Source organism: Pseudochaenichthys georgianus, chromosome 4 (genome assembly GCF_902827115.2).
Source record: "Pseudochaenichthys georgianus chromosome 4, fPseGeo1.2, whole genome shotgun sequence".
NCBI lineage: Eukaryota > Metazoa > Chordata > Actinopteri > Perciformes > Channichthyidae > Pseudochaenichthys > Pseudochaenichthys georgianus.
Genome location: NC_047506.1, coordinates 30,560,628 through 30,588,562, shown reverse-complemented (window position 1 = coordinate 30,588,562; position 27,935 = coordinate 30,560,628). Strand labels below are relative to the sequence as shown.

General features: G+C 41.5%; 1 protein-coding gene across 1 annotated transcript; it reads right to left on the bottom strand.

Moving 5' to 3' along the window:
* Positions 1-173: 173 nt before the first annotated feature.
* On the bottom strand, positions 174-27,935 carry LOC117445313 (nardilysin-like). The gene is made up of 31 exons (XM_034080876.2): positions 27,847-27,935; positions 24,837-25,059; positions 24,014-24,293; positions 23,329-23,410; positions 23,046-23,199; positions 22,607-22,680; positions 22,276-22,371; positions 22,014-22,136; positions 21,294-21,351; positions 19,785-19,858; positions 19,461-19,530; positions 18,709-18,786; positions 18,475-18,606; positions 18,292-18,348; positions 17,702-17,756; positions 16,964-17,068; positions 16,114-16,237; positions 15,710-15,796; positions 15,504-15,621; positions 14,862-14,915; positions 14,612-14,762; positions 13,696-13,823; positions 5,335-5,497; positions 4,835-4,866; positions 2,952-3,090; positions 2,668-2,715; positions 2,451-2,503; positions 2,286-2,369; positions 1,999-2,206; positions 1,311-1,400; positions 174-936 (listed from the first exon to the last, which is right to left on the bottom strand). Exons 2-31 carry the CDS (start codon positions 25,031-25,033, stop codon positions 715-717), a joined length of 3,336 nt encoding a protein of 1,111 aa, XP_033936767.1. The 5' UTR covers positions 25,034-25,059; positions 27,847-27,935; the 3' UTR covers positions 174-714.

The following is a 27,935-nucleotide window of genomic DNA, read 5'->3' as shown; positions in this document are numbered from 1 at the left end:
CAGAGACATACATGTTGGCTAAGCCCAGAGGATAAAGGGTGTGTAGTACATCTGAGGATAACAGCAGGGTTACATGGGAGTGTGGTTGCACAGGGAGAGCATCGGTGATATGGGCAGTGTAAAACATGTGAGTGGGCAGGGTACAATAATAACAAGAACACAGCCATTTAGCCTTGAAGTTTAAACAGTTTGTACTTTTAATAGGTGTTTACTTACAGCTGATGCAAATGGTTTATTGGTAAAAAATAAAAATCCTTATGTTTGAGCTAGGTTAAATACTTAGGCATCCTATTTCTTCAATTATAAACATTCTGTAGCCTAAAGTAGCCTAGATGACAATCTATGATGACTAGTTATTTTTTGCCAGTCAAGCCATTATGCTACATTTTAAAAAGTGATGCTTTTCTGCATTTACATGTTTCCATTATTATTTTCCAGATATCATAAACCACGCTTTATAAGCACGAGATGCTATATACATATGGGCCTAGAGTTTAGCTTTTTCCCCACAGTATATGAAAGCAGCATTTTACAATGTTTTATTTCTTTAGCTCTATACATTAAACTCAAGATCTAAGCACGTGTAAATGATGTGCATTCTAACAGTATCCTCTTTTATCAAATAAGAATGCTAGCTGTTTCCATGGTAACTTTATTATTAATATGACAGCGAAGAGGTCTTTAGCGCTCTCATGTCAGTCTGCAGTGAGTGGATTAGCTGAGGATTTTGTGGTAAGGGTGGAGAGGGACGGAGGAGGTGAACGCTCGGATGTCGGAGATGAGCGTGGCGTCCTGGAGCAAAGGCGAGGAGGCCATGAGGAAGGTGAGCTCGCTCACTTCACCGTAGGCCGAGGAGGGGGGGTTGACAATGCTTTCTGGGCTGCAGGTGGCACTCGGTTCTGGGGGGTCATTCTCCTCCACCCCAAAACCAACCACCTGATGGAGAAAACAAACGAGTAGCTTTTGTTAGTTCATATGTGTCTAAATATTTATGATATGTCTAAACAAGAATCGTACCGGTTAGTTTTGCGTTACTTACAAAAAACTGTGTGTCCAACCAATTTCTTCTGAGCATTATCCATGTTATATCATTCCTAATCCTGCATTCAGGGCATTTCTTCAATTTCTTCCATTCTCAAGAAATATCTCTGTTAGCTGTTAATGTTTGGTGTTGACCCAAAATATAGCTTTCTATCATTTCTGTCAGAGCATTTTTCTGTAGTGATTCAACAAAGAAAGTCTTACAAAGGAACTTTCGACTTCTAAACAAAAGTTGTAACTAAGTTTACGATGCACAAAAACACACTTACATGGACACTGAGCTTCCTGCTGCTGCTGTTTCTGTGTTCCAGGAACCAGGAGACCAGCTCCAACCGAGAGAACTGCTTCAGCGTCTCGATCTGCAGGAGCGAGCACAGCATGTCAGAACCTGCTCACTTTCATCAGCAATAAAGAAACAAACACATCCTCATTTTTACTGTATCTTTGTATTCAGAGAAAAGTTTAGTGAATATTTGACCCTTTATATTCACTCAGTGTCAAGTTTATTATTAGCTACACTAGATTAGATCAAACTAATGCAGATTGGTAATTTACAGTTAGTGTGGACGACAAAATAACAATTTAAATCAGAAACTATCAATAAGATAAGATCGACCTTTATTTATCTCTAGTTAGAATGAAAGTAGCAACAGGTTGAGAATGAAAAACAGGACAGTACAGATTCATACAAGGTAAACAATATAATAAATAAAATGATATGGTAACTGTTTGAACAAATAGAAATGAAACTCAACCAGATTAGAGCTTTGACTAACAATCATTTCACTTTATTGTTTTTTTATTTGTATCAATGTCCTATCCTATTCCTACTCTTAACTCTATTATATTGTATACATTATTGTTGATTTCTATGCTTTGGAGACGTTTGCTAACCATTTCAGATATTAAGGCAGTGTGTATTGTGACAGAACATGGAAGAGAGCAAATGCGTCTCACCTCCTTGTCGAGCCTTTTAAAGACGTATTGCTGTGTGACAACCTCAAACCAGTTGCGGTCCACCTCCTCTCCCAGGTGAGCGTCCTCGCATTCCTTCAGCTTGATAAGAGCTGTCACCTGCGTCCTGAAGGCGTCCTCGCTCAGCGCCGACAGACGCGCCTCGAAGCTGACCAGGAACTCCTCGATCTTGGCCTCCACCAGCTCAGTGCTGCGGGGACAGAAAGGAGGCTTTTAAAGAGAAAAGGAAAATCAACTCAGGAGTCAAACACACAGATTGGTCAACTAACCTGAACTTTGAGGCCTGTGTTTCCACGGTGACGGAGAACCCAAGCATCCCAGAGGTATTCCTGCAGGTCGGGTACACCTGGTACCTGGAGGGGAATGAGATAAGAAAGGGTTTTTAAAGTGCACATGAGTGATCTTTATGCTCAGTTAATATGACTCAAACTAACCCGAGCGTCTCCTTTGTCCTGAGGAAGTCAAAGCAGGGCTCCTCCATGTGCATCTGGGGAGGCACAACCACGTCAAAGTACATTTTAGTATATAAAGAAGGGTTCAGATGATATTCTTTTAATGAATCCTTCCCATTAGATCATAGTTAGTTAACACTCAGAATCATGTATCTGTCACTAGTGTCTGTGGAGCCGTAGTAAACATGTCAACACTCACCACCAGCAGCTCCATCAGAGCATGCTCTCTGAGATTCTTCAGCCCCGACTGCAAGAGAATCAAGATGTATACAACAAGAGAATAAAAAGAAATGTAAACATCTTAACACAAGTAGTTAGATCCTTAACTTCAGTAACTTTGCTGCCGTGGATGAACTCAGCATTTAGAACATGGCATCTTTCCTCAGTGAAAATGAACAGTAAATGGATGGTTAACGCTTTAGTTTTAACCACACTGCAGCTGTAATTTGTCTTGATTGGGGAAATAGCATGATGGTCACCTACCTGAAAATAGACAGTGACCTCAGAGTTAGCGTCTCCTTTGTTCAGAGACTTGACTTTACAGAAATGATGTTTCTGAGGCAGCTCCACCACCCGGAACAACACAGGGACCTCTGCTGACAGGGGCTGGAACTGCAGCTTACTGCAGACGCACAGTTTTAAAAAGACGTACATTCAAAAATCACACTGGCTCAGACACTGTCAAGATTACAATTACATTCCAGTCTAAACTGGAAATGGCTGAATTAATCTAAAACAAATATTAAATAACAAATAAATATAGAAGGAATAGATAGTGATATATATTTTTTTGTTTAGTAGATTAGATAGTGAGGGCTTTTTGTTTGCGTTTTCTTTCAAAGGATAGATTTAGATATAGGCCCTATTTTTATTTTGTACAATCTCCTACGATCCTTCACCCCCTCACTTAAATAATATTTGTTGGCATTTTTTGTTAATTAAGAACAATTACACTTGTTAACTCTGATGGTCAACATTTAAGTACAGTTGCAATCGAAATGATTCAACCCCCATTGCACATTAGGTTTATTGCTGGAATATACAATTTCTCAGCTGTTTGCAATAAACAAATTACACAAGAACTGTTTGAGTACAGTTCATTTGGTTTTAGCCAAATTAAACACAAAATGCAATGTTTACTGTAGTCTCAAAAGTATTCAACCCCATCATGACAAGCATCTTCAGTACTTAGTAGAGCAGCTTTTGCTGTTCTGACCTGCTGCAAATGTGATGCCAGCCCCCAGCTTCTGACAGCCTCCTGAGGAATCTTAGCACATTCCTCACGTGGCCTCCAGGTCAGTTGTATTCTTGGGTGTGCGTTTTGAAACTGCCTTCTTCAAATCCCACCAGAGATGTTCTATGGGGTTCAAGTCAGTTTGAACCCCATATCGGCTCGGCAACTCTAGAATCTTCCATTTCTTCTTCTGAAACCAAGCCTTCGTGGACTTTGAGGTATGTTTGGGATCATTGGAAGGTCAAATTACTCCCAAGCTTCCTCACAGACGGCATGAGGTTATTTCCAAAACATGTTTCCTGATACTTGACTGAATCCACGAGCCCTCCAGACGCTGCAGTTTTCAAGTGCCAGAGGCAGCAAAGCAGTCCCAGAGCATCACTGAGCCACCGCCATGCTTCACTGTAGGCAGGGTGTTCATTCTTCTTCCTCCACACATAACCGCTGATCAAAAGGCTGAAAAGTTCCATCGCTGTTGTTTCATCGCTCCGCAGAACATTATTCCAAAACTGCTGTGGCATTTGGTTATGATATGCTTTTGGGTCAGTAGTGTTGTACGTCTTGGGAGTCCGGGCATGGAGCCATTCAGTGTTTAGTATGCTGTGCATACTTACTGTGCAAACTGAAACCTGCTGACACCAAGTCTTGTGTTCTATCTCAAGCACACGTGAACTAATCAAGCCCTTGATTGTTGCACCAGGCGTGCTTGAAACAGGGGGTTGAATCATTAAAAGTAGCATTTTTGTGTTGAATTGGGATAAATACCCTGGTAATATTAGTTTCATTGAACTACTTAAACAGCTCTGGCGTAAATTGTTTATTGCAAACAACTGAGAAACTGTATATTTTAGCACTCCACCATCATCCTGGTCCCGAAAAAAACAAGGATCACAGGAGTCAATGACTACAGACCCGTCGCCCTGCCCTCTGTGGTTAGGAAGTCCTTTGAGCGCCTTGTCCCACATCAAAAACATCACAGACCTCCCCCTGGACCCCCGTGCAGTTCGCCTACAGAGCCAACAGGTCTGTAGACGACGCTGTCAACATGGCCTCCACTCAGCAGGAACCTACGCCAGGATCATGTTTGTGGACTTCATATATATATATATATATGTATAAGCAGGATACTCACTCAATAAAGTACTGCAGAAACTCTTTGGACTCCTGTTGGGGGAAACAACATGAGTGAGATTACACCTCAACAACTTACCCAAAGAGAACATTTTATAAATCAAGTGGAACAAGCATCTGTATGAGAGGGGAGTGGGTTATAACATTAAGTTTAAATGCATTTGAAGATACACAAGTCCCAGTTTTACCGGAACAGTTTCTACTTTCTACACTTTTAATTAACAACATACATCTTCATGTAATTCAGATTATATATTAGAACAAAAAAAGTAACTTTTAAAACACTAACAACTTATCATCCTTACCATATATCTTTCTTAGCTCTTCATTGTTGACATCTAATACAGTACTTTCAGAGACAGGTGTGAGAAATACTGGACACATAAAGCCAAAACTAAAAAGGGAAATAGTTGTTGTAACTTGGCTGACCTAACTTCGTTAACAATTTGGATTCTGAAGTGTTTAGTTTAGCTTTTCACATCACAGATCTCTCTTTCTCACCGTGCTGGTGAAATTCCCCTGCACCAGCCCTTCGGTGTACAGCTCCGACTTTAGCCCAGTGACAAAGGTCATGAGGTCATCCACTGTCAGACCCTTAGTGACTGCCTGATACTTCTGAATGACAGACCAGCGACAGTGCTCCAGGATCCTCAAACGGACGTCCCTGCAGGGAAAGCAAGCCGACACTGAAATCACTGTTGCTCTATTTGTAAGGATGCAGCTGCTCCTCAGTGGATCTGCCTCCTGCAGTTTGCCTGCTCAATGTTTGGTAAATGATCAACCATTTTGTTGAAGAAGATTCATAGATTTGACTACATTGCTATTCACCTGTTTCCGTGTTGAATAAACATGTAAGAAGATTGTATTATTAAGCTACCAAGACACTGCGTTGGAAGCAAATGAAGGTATGCTGTACACTGAAAAAGGAAAGAGATTTCACAAACCGGCGAACAGGAGCAGAAAACAAAACTAATACTTAAATGTGACCAACGTACTCTCAACCAGAGGGAAGTCTCAAATACCAGCCTGCTTCAAATAAAAGCCTGGTACCCTCTGCAAATAAAATATGAGTATTTAATGCATATTAACACTAGAACCACCAACGGGTCAATTTGACCCAGAGCTGTTTTTTGATTGTATGTAACTTTTTTTAAATAATATATTCAAGTCTCCCAGTCCGTGACTTTTCCTGAAAGTGTGTTATGTAGCACCCTCTGTTGTTGGAAAATGTCAATATGAAGTCAAAACAAATGCCATTTATACCTATATCCGCCAGCGGGTAATATTTAACTCAGAAAATGCAGCGTAAACATGACGTGTTGCTATAGCAACGCCTTTTGTCTACTGCAGTTCCTTATAGATAGATTGATCGATAGAGATAGATTGATCGATAGATAGTTATAGAGAGATAGAGAGATTTGAACAAAACACAATTCTAACACCAAGCGTTTAAATTAATGCTGTCAAAATTATCGCGTTAACGGCGGTAATTAATTTTTTTAATTAATTGCGTTAAAATATGTAACGCATGTGCAGAATGGCCCGCCCCATACATCCCACCAGTGGCAGCGCCAGGGTATGGCTGGGGTAGGCTACACCCATACCAAGAAATGGCTTAGCCCCACCATGAAAAATGATGTTAAAGTAAGCAAAATAAATTCTGCCAACTCGCGCGGAGTAAATTGCACAGACAGCAGTTAGTAAGACCATGGCCATATCCACCATTGAGGTCACCGAGGTCCGGACCTCGGTAATTTTTTCCGAGCTGTGTATACAAAACTTGTGATATAATTGCAGTAAAAGGGATTCTTTGTAGTACTTCCATTTACTGCCGATGGGGGCGCTGCATAACTACATAGCCTCGATTAAAGCAAACAGAAGAAGACGACATGTATCAACAAACCACCGCAGCCCGGGCCCTTTCTCATTTCATCAAATCCCCCTCCTCGACTCCTCGACTCCTCTGTCCTCCGGTAGTGACCCGGAAATGAATTTTAGCGCGCCATGTTGAAGGACATCCCATTTCTCTAAATGCACGTCGAGGACCGAGCATCGAGCGTCGAGGAGGCTCTCTGGAGGAGCTCTAACCGAGGATACACTGATGGGCATAGACATATAAAGAGTAGACGCCGCATTGGCTGCTGGGGCGCAAGAAATACGGCCGCCATCTTGGACCGGTCATCCTACAGACATTCTACCCATAGACAGCAGAGGTTTCAAGATGCCAGAGCACTGTGCAGCATATTGCTGTGCAAATCGGCGGACGATTGCGAACAGGGGTCGGGGGATTACTTTTCACAATTAAGATTCAACATTATAATTGGTTGTATTTTGTAAATAGAATATTATTGTACTGTATTGATGTCCGCCAGCGAAATCGTGGCCAGCAAACATTATGTTCATGGCCAACTGAGACTTTATAAATCGCTGCTGTAACAAGTGAATTTCCCCGTTGTGGGATGAATACAGTAAAATCTAATCTAATCTATCTAGGAAGAAGAAGGAAGAAAATAAGCTTGACCTCCTTCTTAAAATGTTTTTGTGTTGACTCTCAAATCTCCCGTTTTTATTTTGAAGGTTTCCCAAAGACAAAGATATGAGAAAGAAGTGGGAAGTTGCTTTGAGGAGGGAAGGGTTCACTGCAAGCGAGTCATCCGTGATTTGCAGTGAGCATTGTAAGCAGGACGAGTTTGACAGGACAGATTGTCCGACTCAGAGATGGTGTTATTCCCTCCATCTTCAGCTTCCCGGTTCACCTCCAAAGAGTAGGTGTATCATCATACGGTTATTAGCATTCATACATGTAAATATTCTATTATCAATAACAGGGCAGGGTGACGCGTGTGTGTGTGTGTGTGTGTGTGTGTGTGTGTGTGTGTGTGTGTGTGTGTGTGTGTGTGTGTGTGTGTGTGTGTGTGTGTGTGTGTGTGTGTGTGTGTGTGTGTGTGTGTGTGTGTGTGTTTCTGCTTTTTCATTTTAGCCAGAAAAGCTGAAGAGAGCCTGTCTGTGGCCCCTCAGGACGACCCAGAAGCTTCAACCTCACACTCACAACCTCAGCCTAATGATGTGAGTATTTCTATTTTCAACATCATATCATAATGGTCCTAGACAAAGTCAAATCTCATCTCTCTTGTTTGCTGCCACTCATATTAAACACACTCACAAATAAACACATACACACACAATTGAAGACATGTTGAACATGCATTCCTGGTACACACACACACACACACACACACACACACACACACACACACACACACACACACACACACACACACACACACACACACACACACACACACACACACACACACACACACACACACACACAACACACACACACACACACACACACACACACACACACACACACACACACACACACACACACACACACGATGCTGGCAGTGGCTTTGACAGGTGATGACTATAAGAAAGAATGTGGGCCATACTCTAGTTGTGTCAAAGTGTTGTGTGTGAAGTGAAACATCACTCAAACCATGTTCATCCCTCTTTCTAGGATCATAGCTATGTCTCGCCTGCTTCTCCTACTGCTCTTAAGGCCAGACTCAATGAAGCTTTAGCAAGAGTGGAGAGTCTCGAGCGAGAGAGGAAGAATGCCATGGCTAGAGAAAATAGGGCAGAGACCACAGTGAGGACTCTTTTGGGGGATTTGAGGGAAAAGAACCTCATTAATGAAGAACTCAAAGAGGCTTGATTTCTACTCAGGGAAGATGAAAGTAGCACTTTGAGATTCATGTACATCTTACTCTTACACTCTTTATTAAACTCCTTTGTTATTATATGAAGGGGACTTATTAATTTTTTCTCATACAATTTCAGATCTTCAAATAGACTTGAAGGCAAAGCAGGGCCATGAGTACTCCAAGGACCACAGAGAATGTGCCCTCACACTCCATCTACATGGTCCAAAGGCATACAAATACCTCAGAGAGACTACAACAAAAAGGTAGTCTTAATGTTGTTCAATTTCATTTTTTGAAATTACGGTTGCAAGTACGTTAAATAGCTACTTCTCAATTTTTTTACAGGTGGCTGTGTTCGGTGGATGGCAAGCCTGGCCTGAACAAGATGATGCTGGATATGCTGGAGAGAAGATGCCAGGACGACCAGGCTAAATATGGATGTGTTTCACTCATGTTGGATGACATGGCCATCAGAAAACATGTGCAATATAATCCACATAACCAGTCAATGTCTGCTTTTGTAGACATGGGTGATGGAAACAATGAGACCGATGCTGCTACTGAGGCTCTTGTGTTCATGGTGGTTGGCCTTCACGGACATTGGAAGGCTCCCATTGCATATTACCTGACGAAGTCTTTGTCACCTGAAACACAAAGGGTCCTAATCTAAATCTAAAATCTAATCTAATCTATCTAGGAAGAAGAAGGAAGAAAATAAGCTTGACCTCCTTCTTAAAATGTTTTTGTGTTGACTCTCAAATCTCCCGTTTTTATTTTGATGGTTTCCCAAAGACAAAGATATGAGAAAGAGGTTCTCAGTCATGCTTTGGAGGAGCCGCATGCACGGGGCATTCGGGTGTCATGAGCAACTTTGTGTAAATATGGTTTGGGCGGGGTGGTGTCATGTTCTTGTGTTTAACTTGAACATTTACATTTTTTATATAGATGTAGAAGTACATTTTCATTTTTTATGACATAGATATTCATTTTTACTGATATATAACTTCTGTCTATGTATAATGTATTATTGTTTCTTCATTTTTCAACTTATTAAAATAGCTGAGTATAGGCCTACACAATATGCTTCTCTATCATATATAGACCATTAGTGTTTTTTTATGTGTGTGTGTGTGTATATATTATATATCGTGTGTCTTTTGCAAAATACCTATCATACATAACATAGGCTATCAAATACCAGAATATTCTATTGCTGTTAAGCCTACTATGAATATTAAAATACGCCGAATCATGTGTCCGGTATCATGCCTACATATATGACGTTTGCAGAAACCCCCCCCCCCCCCCCCCCCGTGAAAATCAGTTTTGTATTCAGCGAGTTATGATTGATAAAATGCGCTGACACTTCATTGCGCCTGCCAGACAGATTACACTGAGTGGAGCGGGTGACCGGTCCAAGATGGCGGCCCCACGGCTCGTCAGCGCCAATAGGCAGCAGCGGTCGATGCGGCGTCTACTCTTTATATGTCTATGCTGATGGGCCCTCCACGGCTTCTTCGTGGATGCATTTCCGGGAACAGAGATGTTTCAAAGAGTCGTGACGCACGGCCGGACTTATCTCAGCCAATGACAGCTCTGCATGCATCCCCTGGATATTATTTTAGAAACTGCTTTCATCGCGACGCGATGTTTACAGAGAGAACAGCTGTGAGGTCCTTGCAGAAAGCAGAGCAGTGTGTAAAATATATATCGCTCAGTATAACAGGCCTACTCTCTTTATTTGCTTTAGTTTAGTAGATATCTACAAAGAGTCGATATTTTTCTAAAACCATTTAGTGCTTCACAATAAAATACACAACGGCTGTAGCCTGTTTGAGAAGCTGTATGTGCGCGCGTGTGTGTGTGTGTGTGTGTGTGTGTGTGTGTGTGTGTGTGTGTGTGTGTGTGTGTGTGTGTGTGTGTGTGTGTGTGTGTGTGTGTGTGTGTGTGTGTGTGTGTGTGTGTGTGTGTGTGTGTGTGTGGTACAGTGCGTAGGTGTGTGTGGTACAGTGTGTGCGTAGATGCAGCGGACAGACAGGTCTCAGTTGGTTTGGTGTCCTCTGCTTACTTGTAATACTTGTAAATACAACTTTTGGCCCGTCATTTATTTTCCTCATTGTAGCGACCAGAGGGGAGAGGGGGGGGGGGGGATATATCCAGTCTCTGATAGTGTTACGAGTTATGAGAGTGCTCTGTTTGATTCTGAAATTGTATTTATTTATATAAATATATACACATATATGTGTGTGTGCGTGTCCGCATCTGTAGCCTGTTATTGTCTCATGATACCGCACTGTGAATGAATCAAAGTAAATATATAAGTGGTCTTGAACACATCTGTCCATCAGACAGAGGGCTGCTGCCTCCTGTCATCATTAATGGGCGTCTCTTTAAAATGACCGCTCAGAGGAGAGGAGTTCTCATTTCTCTAACCACCTGCTGCTTCCCCTCCTCTCTCCTCGGTTCCCCTCCTCGGCTCCTCCGCTCGCATCTCCTGTGGGCGGGACTAAGTATCGAGGATAGGAGTCGAGGAGGGGAGTTCGAGAAATGAGAAAGGGCCCCGGACTTGAACCGGAGCAGAGGAGGAGTGATGAGGTATCGAGAGATCTGAGTCCAGCGGGCTGCTTGTGTTTCTGTTCATCAGGACATCAGGACATGTATCATATGACCAGCAGATAATGTGTGAACGCTCTACGTTAGTCAGTGGACGTCCGACAACATGCATTGCACACTAACTTATTTTGCAGCTATAGGCTATACTTTGGTTTAAATTGCGTGAATAAACTAGCTAGAGAGCTACAGTTAATTACATTCATCCAATGTCAGAAGGATTACCTTTTAACAAACGTTGTAATGCTTTTCTTTCATTTCAATTTGAGTAAAACATTGAAGATATAACATTGTATTGTTTTCTTTTTACATTGACTCAGATATAATGAAAAGACTACGTCAGTCGATGCTTTGGTAAGGAAGAGACAGGACAGGCAGAGAGAAAGAGAGAGAAAGTGATGGAAGTCAGGGAGGAACTGCAGGTACAGTCACACAAACGAATGTAGGCTTAATAACCCCATCTATCTATCTATCTATAACGTAGTCTTCATTTAGAATAGAGACAATAGGCATCATTTTAAAACAACATCTTTGTTATGATGTAATAATAACATACAATTGTATAAAACACAATTTGCTTACATCTTTGTTCTCTTTTGAGAATCAAACAAAACTGATTTAAAGTTAAAAAAAAGAATGCAAACAAACAAGTGAAATGAACTAAATTGCTGAATTGCTTTTAATTCACTGGCAGGAGTGACAAGTGAGGAGGAGACAAGTGAGGAGGAGCAAACAGTGAACAACGAGGGAGAGACTGAACAAAGAGAAAGCGTAGAGGACAGAGAGAGTAATGAACAGGAAGAAGACAGAGAGACTAAAGACGATGGAAGAAAGGCTGCAGGTTATGGAAAGGAGAGAGACATGGAAAATGAATGTTGACAATGTTGTGTGATCATTTTAGCCTCTTCTGCATGTCCAGATCATTAATAGTAACATTCAACTGATTCTCATGCATTACACTTTAAAAAAGAATTGATGCTGCAGCCCACTGACCCCCCACAGGACTTAAAAAGCACCTAACTAGATCATGAAAATCCCCAAAATCTCAGGGGAGTATACCCCCGAACCCCCCTAGCATGTTTGGACCTCGGTATTTAGGAAATCCTGGATACGGCCCTGAGTAAGACTGATTTCAGTAGCCACTTGTCTGGAAATACCGAAGACCAGAAACGGTTTTGAAAAGGTTTGTCACGTAGTGATCGTCTTCTCAATAGAACATCTTTGATAATATCTTCTGGCCAATCAGAATCAAGATGACGTGGTGTTGTTGCAGGAAGTCCTGACGGAGAATACTTTTGCTGTAGTACAGGAGTGCACATAACTGGTACGCAGGTTATGTGCGTAATCTGAAATGCGTAGCCTACCGTCACTTGTGTCACAAAGCGCATTTGCGTACCGACGTACTTGTGAAGCTTTTCCAGAAGGCGGTTAGATCACCGGACGACAGAGTCGGTCTCCGTGTGCACAGACAGGGCTGCTGTTAACGTCGGTCTGTACAACGGAATTGTGCCAAAACTACGCCAACGGGCTGCGGAGGGAGACTTCCCCCTTCACTGGAAAACTGCGCTAAAATAGCTGATCACAACGTTCACACTCTGTGGTCACGAAGTACTCCACTAGCGCCCCCCCCCCCCCCGTCGACTTTCCTGAAGTACTCCCCCGTTGATAGAAATCAACACGTAATGAATTAAGACCCCACGGTTTGATGATTGATAGGTGCTCTCTTTCATTTTGACACACAGAAAAATGTTACAATAAACATGTTAAATCGATATATCCGCCTTCTTTCATTTATCTTTCCATTCCCACAACAATATACATAAAGAAATAACATATTTTGGACATAGTTCGAAAGGTGATTAATCATGATTAATTCATTTTTAAACTGTGATTAATCTGATTAAAAATTGTAATCGTTTGACAGCCCTAGTTTAAATCATCACTTCAAATCATACTTCATGCTATTTGCACAAACTATATCATATGAAAAGCTGAGAGTCCACATATTATATTGGTATAAGTTTCATCCCTGTGCGATCAAAACTCACTGTTCTGTATGATAAATAAAAGAACATTGTACCTTGAAAATCAATAGCGGGTACATTTAACCTATTGGTGGTTTTAGGTATACAGCGACCTCTGGCTGTTCTAGTGTTAAGCATCTTTCTAATGCATATAAGCATCTTTGAGTTTTTAGAAAAGCGCTATAATTGTCATTTATTTGTATTATTATTATTATTATAATTATTCTATATATTTAAATGTGATAAAGAAACTTAGTAAAAAGCTGCACTCTTAAATGTTATCATCATTCTTTGAGGCCCTTTGTGTTCAGTTCAATGTTTATTTTGTTCATAGATAGTTTTTGCATTATATTATAATCAGCAGAAATTATTCTTGTGTTAACTTATTTAGAGTCATTGTTATGGCAAATTCAACAATGTTATCCGGATGTTTGCCAAATACTGTGAATCCCTATACGTTATGTTGGTGGAATGAAAGGCTGTTTCCAGAGTGTGCATCTGCAGTGTGTGGGACATACTTGCCCAGTCTCTCAGGTTTGATGAGGATGTTGAAGTAGGCTTTCTTCAGCTGCTCAGAGAACATGTTAAAGACTCCCGGTGCAGCGCTGAACTCTGCCAGATGATCCACCACGAGCTTCAGCAGCAGCTAAAGAAGCAGTGGGAGAGAAGTCAGGGTGGTTGTACATATGAAATAAATAATACAATGAACTATAATCTAATTGTTGATGTACTTGTATTATACTTTTACTCCACTACATTAATCTGAAAGCCTTATTTACAAAGGATAATGTTAATTAAAAATGCATTTTACACTAAAAACATTTAAGTTAAGAATGGCATAGAATAATATGAATAGCATTTTAAAGTCAGGTTATTTTGCTGCCTAGTAAGTACTTTAACTGCTGATACTTTATGTACTTTTTGTTGCCAAGACCTCAAAAATATATTATTTAATAAAAAAAGGCTAAGTAATTCCTTAAAACTGCTTGTCACTGTAGTTTTTAATCGGCACATTTTTTGGGGGACTATTTTCAGAGGTCGATTAATCCACATTTCATCCTTTAGTCGTATCTGGGCCAGCAGGACATTGTATGTGGGATTCATTCAGAATAAACTACAATATATGTGTTCATGGAAATAAAAGAAACATGTCAGACACTGCAACGGAATGCCTCATTGATGTTTTGGAAACAATGTGAACAAACATTAAGACATTTGATATGTTGATCTTATCGAATAGTTGCTTACTTATAGTTAAAGGGTAACATGATGGTTAATAATAGAGGTTGTATGTCCACCTGATGACTGCAAGTCCAACTTTCTTTCTCTTTTAGCTTCTGACCCCTGAAGGACTTGATACGCCTGCTTGGCTGCTCGATGCTCCACTCTATCTCTAACTATGTCACATTATCTTAGAGTGTACAGTCTCCTCACCGGCAGTTTGTGGTTGAAGCCCTTAAATCCGATAACGAATCCATGCTCTCCGGCCACCAGTTTGTAATCCAGCTGAGCCACATCAGCCTCATAGGCTGGCTCGGCCAAATTGTGAGCCAGGATGTTCACAAAGAGGTCAAACAGAACCAGACTGAAAGAGGAAGAACACTGTTAAACAGAACAGCAATGCATCCTGTTGTGGCTTTAAGCCGAGGATGAATGCAAGCAAATGTCTTTCTTAAACTCTTACTTGTCAGGACTCTTCTGAATCATCGGGGAGATCAGGTTGAAACGAATATAAGCTAAAAAGACAGAAAACCACATAATTGTACCTTATTTTTACTGAACGAGTTGTTAATTTAAACCCTTGCTAGAAATGTACAATTATGTATTGACATATGCGCAACAGTTACAGAGAACCAGTCGTTTGCTGTAGATCGCAGGCTCCCTGCGACAATAATCAAATCTATTGTGTATAATAAAAAATAGCATGGCAATATAAGAATCTTAGACATGAAATGGTGCAGAAGTGTAACTAAATGTATAAAATATTACAAATATGAAATAAAATTTAAAGAAATATGTGAAAGGGCTACAGATGTGGGTGTACAGTATTCCGGCAGTGGCTCAGTCAGTAGGGGCTTGGACTGGGAGCTGTAGGGTTGCCGGTTCAAGTCCCTGACCAGACCTAAAATATGGAGTATGGACTGCTACTTGGAGAGGTCCCAGTCCACCTCCTGCCCTGCTGTGGTGCCCTTGAGCAAGGCACCGGACACCCTCACTCCCATTGCTTCCCGGGCGCTGTAAGAAGTCCTCCAGCGTCGTAATACCGAAAACTCAGCGTTAACCCCGAAGTGACCTCGCTTACCCAAAATCCTGCCTCTGGCTCACCTTTGGGATCTTGAACTTGTTGTCCTTTTTGTACCACAGACAGCCTCGCTCGTTGTTCACGATCCGGACAGGAAACTCTGTGTCCGGACAGTCAGTCGCTTTCAGAGCAAAGTCGGTCGCTGTGCCATGAAGAAGAAGATCATTTTGAATTTATGTTTTTAGTTGTAGCTCTTTTGGAGCATCATGTGTTGCTTTCTTTGTACTGACCAATATATTTGTTCTCAGCGGGGAGGTGGAGTTCAAGGTTGAGTTCCAAGTCTCCCGCCCAGCGCTGAGCCCACTCCTCTGGGATGTCTGATGAGACAAAACTAAATTATCCCAGGTTAAATATCATTACCTTTTTCTCTTTAGAAAGTTGTTTGGTTAAAGCAGCAAATGCTTTCCTTGCCTGCACACGTTACATACAAATAAATACAATGTTTCGTCAAACAATTAGTGTGTGTCAACTGAAATTAAATCTCGGCATTAATTGACTCTCACAATCTTCCCAAACAGTAGATAAAGGCTTAATCCCAACAAAGTACATCAAGATATCAAAGATAAATAGCTGTAAATGAGACGCTATGGTGTGTCTGTCTGTTTTGTGTTGAGTGTGTGTGCGTGTCTCGCACCCTCCTTGCTGTAGCAGGTACCGAACCATTTCTCTCTGAGTTGACAGTGACCTTCGTTCTCCGGTGACAGCAGCAACAGGTTTGCTTTGTCAGGAGTCAGTAGTGAAAGAGCGGCACTAATGACCTGAAAGCAACAAAACGTCAAAACACAAAATGGTTAGGAAAGGGTTTCCTTGGCACGTCCCTTCTAACACAGAGAACTCTACTAAAGGAACACTAAAGGAACAAGTACAAAGACCATGGTCACAGCAGGTCTGCCTGTGATGCCCCACACAACTACAATGGACTGATGAGTATATGACTAAATATGCTAAGACAAAAACTGAAATATTGAGATGGTTTCATGTGCGTGTGTCTGATAGGCTTCCATAATAGTTAAAACATATTTTCCAAGCTGGCGAAAATGTACAAGACAAATTCTTGGACAAGTCACATCGTCTCCCAGGTGGAAAGGCCCGAATCAGGTCCTGCGAAAGGCCCTTAAGGTGGAGGGAAGGACAGAATTGATGCACACTTCAACGTCCAGGCTGGCCGAATTTAAAAGATCAGCATGAATGAATGGGACCCTAAGTGCTTATCGGCAATGTAAGACGAAATGTATCGGAGGGCGTTACACTGAACCACCTTTACATATAACCAACAAAGAGAAAGAACATTGGTTTGGTAGCCAGGTGGGAGGGGGTTTCTCTCTAACCAGTAAAGACACTGGTGACCCAAAATTAATCTTTAAAAACAGTTATTATCACTTGATATGATATAACCTTTTTTTGTTAATCTGGAAAGCATGTGGTTATATCTGAATGTTGATTGTTTGACTCTTTCCCTTACTAACAGACCACGTCCTGGTTACCTCCGGGTCAAACTCAAACATGAGCTGGTCTCCAGTCAGGAAGTCCTCTTTGGGAAACAGCTGCATGTTCTCACAGATGTTCTCCACAAACTCGATGGGATCTGTCTGTCAGTCCAGAAACAACCAGAGACAACAGATCAAATTACGAATCACATTTGAATAAAATACAAATTAGTGTTCTCGTTAACTTATATTAATGTATATAAAATAAACAGCAGAGCTTTCATGTCTTTGTTGCCTTAATTATTGGTTTAATAAATATCAGTTTATCTATATATTATTATTATCCTTGGTAAAATACGTGTTCTGTTAAGATAATTCATTAAATCATTGAAAAAATACATACAGTAAAGGAGTAAAGGTCCATTCCATAGACTCTAATATCAGCGATGATTTACAGGAATGAAATGAATTATTGCTATCCTTGTCATCATCATAACTACTAGTAGTTCTAATGAAGATTAATTATTACCTAGAAAAAAAACACATTAACGCAGGGAAGAGCTGATTCATCTAATCTGCTGACTGAACTGTTATTTGGCTGTAAGCACATTCATTTACCCAGAGACGTGTGTGCAGTGTGTGTGTGTGTGTGTGTGTGTGTGTGTGTGTGTGTGTGTGTGTGTGTGTGTGTGTGTGTGTGTGTGTGTGTGTGTGTGTGTGTGTGTGTGTGTGTGTGTGTGTGTGTGTGTGTGTGTGTGTGTTGTGTGTGTGTGTGTGGGTCTGTGGCAGCAGTACCTGCTCCTGATAGTGGAACTCGTTGGCTTCTATCTTCTGAATTTCCTCATAGATCCTGGAAAAAAGTCAATAATATGCTTTATAGCGTATAGCCTATATTTATAAATATAGGCATATATCCAATCTTTATTCCAGACTCAAGGTCCATATCACATACAAAACACAATATAACAAAGATATTGTTGGCTTTCTAGAGTTGCTTGACTACTTTAAAGGGGGCTGGGCATAGTTATATGACAATTTTATTTGTATCTTATTACATATCAAATTCTTATATTTGTGTAAAGGTTGTTTCGAGAATTATTTTCTCAACAACACTAACTGTAAGTTAATGTGTGTGTGTGTGTGTGTGTGTGTGTGTGTGTGTGGTGTGTGTGTGTGTGTGTGTGTGTGTGTGTGTGTGTGTGTGTGTGTGTGTGTGTGTGTTGTGTGTGTGTGTGTGTGTGTGTGTGTGTGTGTGTGTGTGTGTGTGTGTGTGTGTGTGTGTGTGTGTGTGTGTGTGTGTGTGTGTGTGTGTGTGTGTGTGTGTGTGTGTGGTGTGTGTGTGGGTGTGGTGTGTGTGTGTGTGTGTGTTGTGTGTGTGACCTTACCTCTCCTGGGGCCCAAGAGTTTGGAAGCATTTTAGGTACTGAAACCAAATGGACAACCTGCACAGAGACAAATATTAAAGCATTGAGAAGTAAAAAAAAAAAAAAAACGAAAACTGTTTAATCTAATTATATTTGTTTGTAACTTTTTAAACAGTCAAGGTTAACCAGTACATGTTGCTGTACGAGGTGTTGACCTGGTAGAAGTTCTGGAAGCCCAGGTTAGTCAGGGTGATGGAGATGGAGAAGATGGAGTAGGTGGTGTTCTGGTCGAAACCCGTCTCGCTGTTTCCTCCAAACAGAGCCATAGCCCAGCACCTGAATACACACACACACACACACAAAGTTTACACAATGAGTCCGGTGCAAGCATTTACCAGTTATTGCCCGTTTAGAATCAGTCGTTTCTTTATGTCTCACTTCTTCCTGAGCAGAGACAGGATGCTGCCGGTTCCTTCATGTCCGATCAGCCAGGAGATGTAGTGAAGCGGCTTCACTCTGACAAAATACACAACATTTGTGAAGTGTTATCCGATTGGAGAGATAATGTGCTCGACACCAGCCAGCAACATCACTAACAGTAGTGGTGAGTTTCATGTAACTACTGCGCTGAAGTACCATGTTGATAAACTCACCTTTGCTTGACTTCAGACATTAAATATACAACATGCAGTATATAATTATATATGGATTATGGTAGTAAAGTTAGGTTGAATGAGGTTCATCAGAGCCAGCAACAACATTTAAAGTAATATTAATTAGTCATGTTTGAAAAGTATATCTTTTTTGATACCAAGTACTTTTTGTATAGAATAAATACTTACTTCAAATGCAGGACTTTTATTTATATTTTATTTCTACAATTACTACAGATCATTCTCTTCATAATATTTGTCTTACTACACTAAAAGGTCAAGATCTGAGTATTTCTCCCATCAAGAATGATTTATTATTCCAGAGAAAATGAAAAATAAATCCAACTGTAGACAAATGATAAATTAGGATGGAGAAAAAGACTAAGAGGAGATGTCAGAGCTCCTGTTGAGCAGCACATTGGGTCCAGTGTTAATCCTGCTTTTTCTGAACAACATTTTTTAAAAACCTGCCTCTGCACATGTTTGTACATTTTTCTTTGGTCGATGTTCTAATGCTAGTATTAAACAATGACGCACCTGTAATGTTTCCCCTGCGGTGGTACGGCCCAGCTGATGTTCAGAGCATGAACCTTCCTCACAGGGACCACTGCAAAACACATGCGTATAAGTATCAGTACGTTTTTAATAAAAACATTAGACTGATGATTCTTCTGATTTCATCTTAGACCGATGTGAAAATAAAAAGCTGTTCTAGCATGAATGCTCCCAAAAGGGCAGTTTCTTCTTATACCATATTAACATATTGATATTTAATAATAACATATACACATGTAGGGGCTGTGGGATTCTAACCTATTTATATGATAACATGCAGATAATATAATGCCACTACTTTCTGACCTCTGTAGAGTTTGTTGAAGGCTGGAGTGTCGAACGGCTGCAGGAGGTGAGAGAAGTCCGCTTTTGGTTCCCCACTAAACACAAGAAAACATCAATCTTTTTTTTTTCATTTACATGATGAGTTTTTGCCTGATTGTCGTTAGTATGGCCCATGTACTGGGGTCTAGTCCCTAGCAAACTAAGCATAGGCGGCCACCAAGCAAGCACATCGCACCATGAAGACTGACACGCTCTCCAGACAGGTGGACACACTTTGATCATCCCACGGAGCACCACAACAAACCTGCCAAGAGAGGGACCCCACCCAAACTCACCGTGCATGGAGGGCATTAAACCGAGAGGCAACAGGGACACAAATGTCCCCCTGAAGGAGCTTGTAGATCAGAGTACATAGGACAACTTTATGACACACTCCATTCAGCTGGGCTTTATGGACATGTGGCAAGAAACAAGCCATTGATAATAAAGAAAAATAAGAAAATCATTTGGTTAAAAAAAAGCATATGAACAAAAAGTACTCTTGTCAGATAAGGCAACAATTTTACTTTGGGTCAGTATTGAAGGAATAATAGATACACTACAGTGGCCCCTATGAACCCTTTGGAATGTCCTGGTTTCATGCATTAATTGGTCATTAAAAGTAATCTGATCTCCACCAAAGTGAGAGTGAAAAACACAGACAGTAAAGATTCACAAGACGTACAACAAAAATATATGAAAAAAGCTTGAGTCCCCGTCTGTGTCTCCGTCTGTCGGCTGGTAAATCCCTCGGGGGCGCTGCAACTCAGCATTTCTATTGGGATATGGTCTAGCCTCTGACTGGACCACTCTAATCAGCAGATTGTCTTTGTACTACATTTACTTCAATATGTAGGGTCATTGTCCTGCTGCACCACCCAACCTCGGCTGAGTGTCTTGTAGGACATCATGATAGTCTTGAGAATACTTTTTTCTAGTGATGATTGCAAACTGTCCAGGCCCCGAGTCAGCAAAGCAGCTCATATTCGTGATGGCTCCAGATCCAATGATACCTGCAAGCCTTCAGCTGTTACTCTGGGGTTCATTTTGACCTCATTGATCATCCTCTGGCTTTTGGAGACTTTGTTATGCGCCCACTTCTAGGGAGCATTACATCGGCTCCTTTTATAGAAAATGTGTCGAAATATGGATTGATAAATAGCTTGACCATGACTTTGTAACTCTGTCCAGCTTTTAAGAAAATCAATCATTCTTGATCGTAGGTCTTCTGAGATCTATTTCATCAGCAGATGCTTCTAGTTAATAATAAACCAAAAATACCAGGGGGGGGGGGGGGGTGAATATTTATGCACGCTCAAGTCTCTATTTTATTTTATTATAATTTATTGTTTGTTTAACAATAAAAAAAACATTTGGCATTTCCAAAGTTGTAGGCATGTTGTGGACATCGAATAATCCGGTGAACAACACAAACATCTTGTGAACTGAATTGCTTTCTTCATGCAGGGATAGTAGATGTAGTACACTTACTTGTTGGGAACTTTGCTGAAGATTTCTCTCACCCACTGCTCCAGAGTGTCTAGAGTTTCTAAACAACAAAGTACACAGTCAGAAAGCTGAAACCTTATGTTCAATCACAGTCATAGCGCCCCCTTGTGACCACAGGAAGTTACTGCTGCTAGACTTTGAAGGTGGCTCTATAGCGGCCCCTAAAAACCCTTCACGAAGCAGGCCTTGCTGTACATGACACCTACATGTACCATATTTAAGAGGCATTTGTAGACTGAGTGTGTTTGTGAGTGAGAGTGATTGTGTGAGTGTGTCTTTGTGTGTGTGTGAGTGTATTTGTGTGAGTGTTATTGTTTGTGTGTGGATGTGAGTGTGCGTGTGTGTGTGTGTGTGTGTGTGTGTGTGTGTGTGTGTGTGTGTGTGTGGTGTGTGTGTGTGTGTGTGTGTGTGTGTGTGTGGTGTGTGTGTGTGTGTGTGTGTGTGTGTGTGTGTGTGTGTGTGGTGTGTGTGTGTGTGTGTGTGTGTGTGTGTGTGTGTGTGTGTTGTGTGTGTGTTGTGTGTGTTGTGTGTGTGTGGTTGGAAAAAGATGACTCCCACGTAGGGAAATGCAGTGAGGAAATCAGTTCAACAATGCCGCAAAACGAAGCGGTAGCAAGAAGGAGGAGGAGGAGGAGGAGGAGGAGGAGGAGGAGGAGGAGGAGGAGGAGGAGGAGGAGGAGGAGGAGTGTGTGTGTGTGATACCTTTGGACTGCACAGTGAGCGTCATGTAATGGGCGGAGTAATATCTCCTCCAGAAGTCTCGGAGCCTCTGGTAGGTGTTGATCTGCTTCTCTCTGGGTTCGTGCTTCAAAGTCTGAGCATTACCTGAGAGAAAATCAAACCACTTCTTCACATCCCCATCAACTCAGAAACAGGACTTTATAAACCCTACATTTAGAATAAGACATGAAAAAGATTTAGTGAGAAAATGTTGAGCATTTAAAAAAAAGAACGTTATTCTTACCCCAGCAAAACTTTCCCATAGGGTGTCCTGGTTTAGCAAGACTCCCAAACAGCATCTCCTTTCGATGCGAGTCAGAAGGCCTCGCTAACTGGTACTCTGAGACAGAGAGTGACATGAATAAAGAAGAAATCTGAAAAATAGTGTGACTCGAGCCGAACGTCTGGTGGGTAGTAGTACTGCTAGTATAGCAGAACATTTGGAGCATAAAAGTGACTTAAACGTACCTAAGGGAAATTAAAGGGGCACTAGTTCATGTTAAGATGTTGAGAGTATCTGAGTACACAGAGAATGTGACAGTGTGTAGATGCCAATGGCATCAGTGTGGACTCACCACTGTCCACAGCTTCCACCTCTCTGTCAATGGCATCTTCTATCATCAGAGGACAGATAAAGAACTGAGCCCATCTGGAAGAAAAAAATGTTAACTATTATTAAGAGGTTATAATGTTGGAAAAGGGTCAATATCACTAGAAAATAGTGCTGAAATCAACAAACAAGGGGACAGAGCCTTTGCTGTCCGGGCTCCTGGACTTTGGAGCAACCTGCCTGAGGAGATCAGGGTTGCAAACTCCGCTTATTCAAATCTCTTTTTAAAAAAAAGCTTTTAGAACGGCCTTTATGTAATTTCATTTTTGTTCTAACAGTTTGAAAGGTGCTACATAGATACAATTCATTATTATTATTATTCAGTTTTTGTTTTTTGGTTTTGTTTTTTAGACAAACCCATACAATTAGGTCACAGACGAGGTGGTTCTCCGATCCAGCCTCACCTGTCAAGTGCCTCTCTGAAATATTTCCTCTGCACGTCCAACTGAAAGATGGTTCTCTCGCAGTCAGTGGAGGCGTTGTCGCTTCCGCCATGCTTCTTTAGGAAGGCGTCGAAGCCGTTCTCCGCTGGGTATTTCTCACTGCCCATAAACACCACTGAACATTAGAGAGTAGGGAATAAAAAGGTTAAGAAGAAATCAGGAGAAGAGAATTTTAGCCACATAAATACAATTATTTTCTCGTGTTTCTAAGACACTATCAAGATGCAGCATTAAATGGACTCACTGTGCTCCAGGAAGTGGGCGAGGCCAGGCAGATCTTCTGGGTCACTGAAGCTCCCAACACTGATGCACAGAGCAGCTGCAGCCTGGAAACAAATATACACACATGTTCAACTTGTATCCAATCATTTAACACTTTTCCGGTCCCCTAGGAATACTGGAAGATATTTTATATTTGGGGCGGTAGTGGTGAGGTCCACAGGGACTTGGCTTGGCAACTGGAAGGTCACCAGTTCAAGTCCCCGAAAGTCCATGTGCTACCGAGGTGTCCCTGAGCAAGGCACCGTTCCCTACACGGCTCCCCGAGCGCCGTACATAATGGCAGCACACTGCTCCTAACACTAGAATGTAAATGTTCCCCTCTGTGGGACGGTTAAGGGTATATAAATAACAAATAATAAAATAAATAGATAAAGCTAACTTCACTAACAGTATCCACTAACGGGCAATAAAATGACATCATAACTTTCATTATTCACACATTTGGTGTTTAATTCATTGGGGACTACTTCCAATGGCGGATGAATCCACATTTGGTGCTTTTATGAGTAATCGGGGCAGCAGATATGCACACGAGATTTTTTAACAAGAAAAAGATATAACATCTGCTGTTTTAATACAATAGTGAACTGAATCCTAAATATATATGAAATAAGTACATTCAGGGATAGAAACGTTCACCCCCCCACCTGCTTCTCAGAGATCCCTTTCTTCTTCTTCTTCCCTGCATTCTCCTCGTCCAGCTCATCAAAGTCGCTGTCCTGCTCCTCCTCTTGGTCCTCCTCCTCATCCTCCTCTGAGCCCTCACCAGAATCTTCTTCTTCCTCACCTTTGCTTTCTTCCTCCTCCTCATCCTCTCCATCTTCTATCTTCCCATTGACCTCTCCATTTTCACTTCCTTCTGTCCCATTCTCCCCACTGAAGTCAGAGATAAGGAGTACTCGGAGGCCGTTACTCAGCTCAATGTATCTGCAAAGAGTGGGAGAATAGTTTAAACACAAAGCTTACGATGTCTTAACGTAACGTAGTAACTGTCAAGACACAAGTTGCTTTGTTTAGTTACATTAGATTACAATACATTAATTTAGCATTTACTGGCTTATGCACATCATTTGCACCCTGGGACTTTTATAAATACTGGTTCAACAGAAGTTTCTTTTGAATAAAAAAAACATATTTCTACATTAGATGTTTCTTACCAAAGCTCATTGTGTGTATCATTGAAGTCTAACAAACTTGATGAATGCATTTCACTCCTCATAAAACATTTGTTAAGCAGCTTTTTAAAATGTCTTTTATCCTGTATTGTTATTCACTGCCTTTGTGGGAGCATTGCTTCTCTGCTCTGCATGTTACTGCTACCACCGCATCTGCACTTGACGTTCCAAACTGGTCAACAAAGTACTTAAAACAGTACTTATTATAATATATCAAGAGAGAGTATACTATCTCACTGACTGCTATATAAAAATCCTCAAATAAAATGTATAAGACACGGTCTCCGTCTCCCACCTGTATTTCTTAGGGTCACTGGGAGATTTGATGATATCCAAGTCCCCCTGGTCTTCTGTAGGCACTCTTTGACCTCCATCCGCAGCAGCCACCTGATGTCCGACTTCCTGTGGTGGTGGTGGCGGTTCACCCTGGTCTGGGGCAGAAGCCTCAAGTTGATCACCGCAACCATTCACTGACTTGTTGGTCTGAGGCATGTTGAGAGTCCTCTGGAATGACAGCGCTAGGGATGCAGGAAAGCACACAGGTAAATAAATAGTTTCTGTCAAAATGTTACAAAAAATCTATCCATCAATAACCATTTAGCTACACTGCTCGTCAAAAAAAGAATTCACCAACTGGATGTTCCTAAGCAAATCCGTAAGAGCCTTCCATTAGGTAATTACTGAAGTGATTAATATATTTCAGCTGGTAACAACTTATTTAACCCTAGCTGGTGCAGTGAGTAGATTCTCATTTCTTAAACAACCATGACATACAGTTGCAAGAAAAAGTATGTGAACCCTTTGGATTCTCCACACATAGCGTTGTGTGTTCCTTCCAAACAACTCAACTTTGGTTTCATCTGTCCACAGAATGTGTTGCCAGTAGTGCTGTGGAACATCCAAGTGCTCTTTTGCAAACTTCAAACGTGCAGCAATGTTTTTTCTGGACAGCAGTGGCTTCCTCCGTGGTGTCCTCCCATGAACTCCATTCTTGTTCAGTGTTTTACGTATCGTAGATTCCTCAACAGAGATGTTAGCATGTGCCAGAGATTTCTTTAAGTCTCTAGCTGACACTCTAGGATTCTTCTTCACCTCATTGAGCATTCTGCGCTGTGCTCTTGCAGTCATCTTTACAGGACGGCCACTCCTAGGGAGAGTAGCAACAGTGCTGAACTTTCCATTTATAGACAATTTGTCTTACCGTGGACTGATGAGCATCAAGGCTTTGAGATACTTTTGGAACCCTTTCCAGCTTTATGCAAGTCAACAGTTCTTAATCGTAGGTCTTCTGAGAGCTCTTTTGTGCGAGGCATGGTTCACGTCTGGCAATGCTTCTAAAGAATAGCAAATTCAAAACTGGTGTGTATTTTTTATAGGGCAGGGCAGCTTTAACCAACACCTCCAATCTCGTCTCATTGATGGACTCCAGGTCGGCTGACTCCTGACTCCAATTAGCTCTTGAAGAAGTCTTTAGCCTCGGGGTTCACATACTTTCCCCACCCTGCACTGTGAATGTTTACATGGTGTGTTCAATAAAAACATGAAAACATATAATTGTTTGTGTGGTATTAGTTTAAGCAGACTGTGTTTGTCTATTGTTGTGACGTTATATTTGACCCCACCCTCTCCCTCGAGCCCCACATCCGTCAAGTTGTAAAAACCTCATTTGTCCACCTCCGCAATATTGCCAAACTCCGTCCCTCTCTCACCCGCCCTGCAGCTGAGCGACTCATTCACGCCTTCATCTCCTCCCGCCTTGACTATTGCAACTCACTCCTCTACGGCATCAGCACTACATCCCTCAATAGACTCCAGCGTGTCCAGAACGCAGCCGCCAGACTCCTCCCCCACACCAAATCACCCCGGTCCTCAAAGAACTCCACTGGCTCCCCGTTTCACACCGCATCCACTACAAACTCCTGGTCCTCACTTTCAAAGCCCTCCACCATCTGCCCCCCCCCCCCTACCTCACTGACCTGCTCATCCTCTACCAACCACCCCGGTCCCTCAGATCTTCCCTCAGGTTTGCTTTCCATCCCCAAGGCCAAACTCCGGAGCTTCGGGGATAGAGCCTTCTCTGTGGCAGCCCCGAAGCTCTGGAACTCCCTCCCCAATACCTCCGTGAGTCTGAGTCCCTCACCCTGTTCCAGTCCCGCCTCAAAACCCACCTCTTCAACTCTGTATCCATAAGCCCCCCCCCCGCCCCTCTCAACCAACTTCCTCCTGACTGCTTTTATGTTTTGTTTTGTTTCTTTGTGGATTTGTTTTTGTTTGTCTACCCTCCCTCCCAAAATATGTAAAGCGTCGTTGGGTTCAAGAAAAGCGCTATAGAAATAAAATGTATTATTAAGAACGCATATTTGTACATATCAATGAATGTGGATAACGTTATAAATCAATGAAATAGGATTCACTTAAACAATCTTTTCAAAGCCAGGGCGGAGAGGAGCAATTATTACATTGAATAGAAACTTTTTTAATGTGCATGGGATTACTTTTGTAACATAACCTTTCAATGAATCAGTTATTAAATAATAATTTGCTTGGCGCTAAAGAAGTCCCTTTGGCAGATTCCTAAATCCGATTAGGTTAAATAATTACATATTCAACAGACACATGACATGGGTGTGATGCTCCGGTGTACACATATCTATTTTAACATGAAGAATATCTATCTATTCGTGCCCATTTGTAAGTAGAGAATAATATTACGAGAAGAACTGACTTTCAAAGATTAACCTTTAACAATGTAGTAACAGGATCAGATGTATCTTCTCCTGTTATAACAACTATTGGAGTCAAAACATTTAACATGTACGATTCGTCGATAAAAAATGTCAGAAAGAAAATGTCAGAAACATGGGAAGTGATGGTACGGAGCTGTTGTGGACTGAGCCTCACGTTAATATGTGTTGCTATTATAAGGGACATGACATATCGCAACAGGCACTGCTGGGAAGCTAGCAAGCTAACTGTTTGAGCTAACTTAAAACATCCTCATACCATCACCGCTGATACTTCAGTAAGGCAGTGACTTGCTTAGACCACTACATCGAATAGTAGGCTACATTGGCTTTGGCTTAACGGCTACCGGCTTCGTTAGCGTTAGCTGATACTGGTTTTTGGGTAATCCTGTTATTGAGAATAACCATCTTAACATAGATTGTTAAACAGCTAGTTTAGCCACAGTGGCTACATTACGAGTCGTGTTGTGTAGCCATTAACAAGCCAGCTAGCTTCGTCTACACTCTAAATCATGACATAACAGTTTCGTTTGATATACTTTGACATAAGGAGGCTCTCACCTTTGTTTCTGCCAGCTTAATGTTTATGGACGTAACAGTTTCAGTACAGCCGCCTAGCTTTGGTTAGATAGCGGTTAGTCAAAACAAAG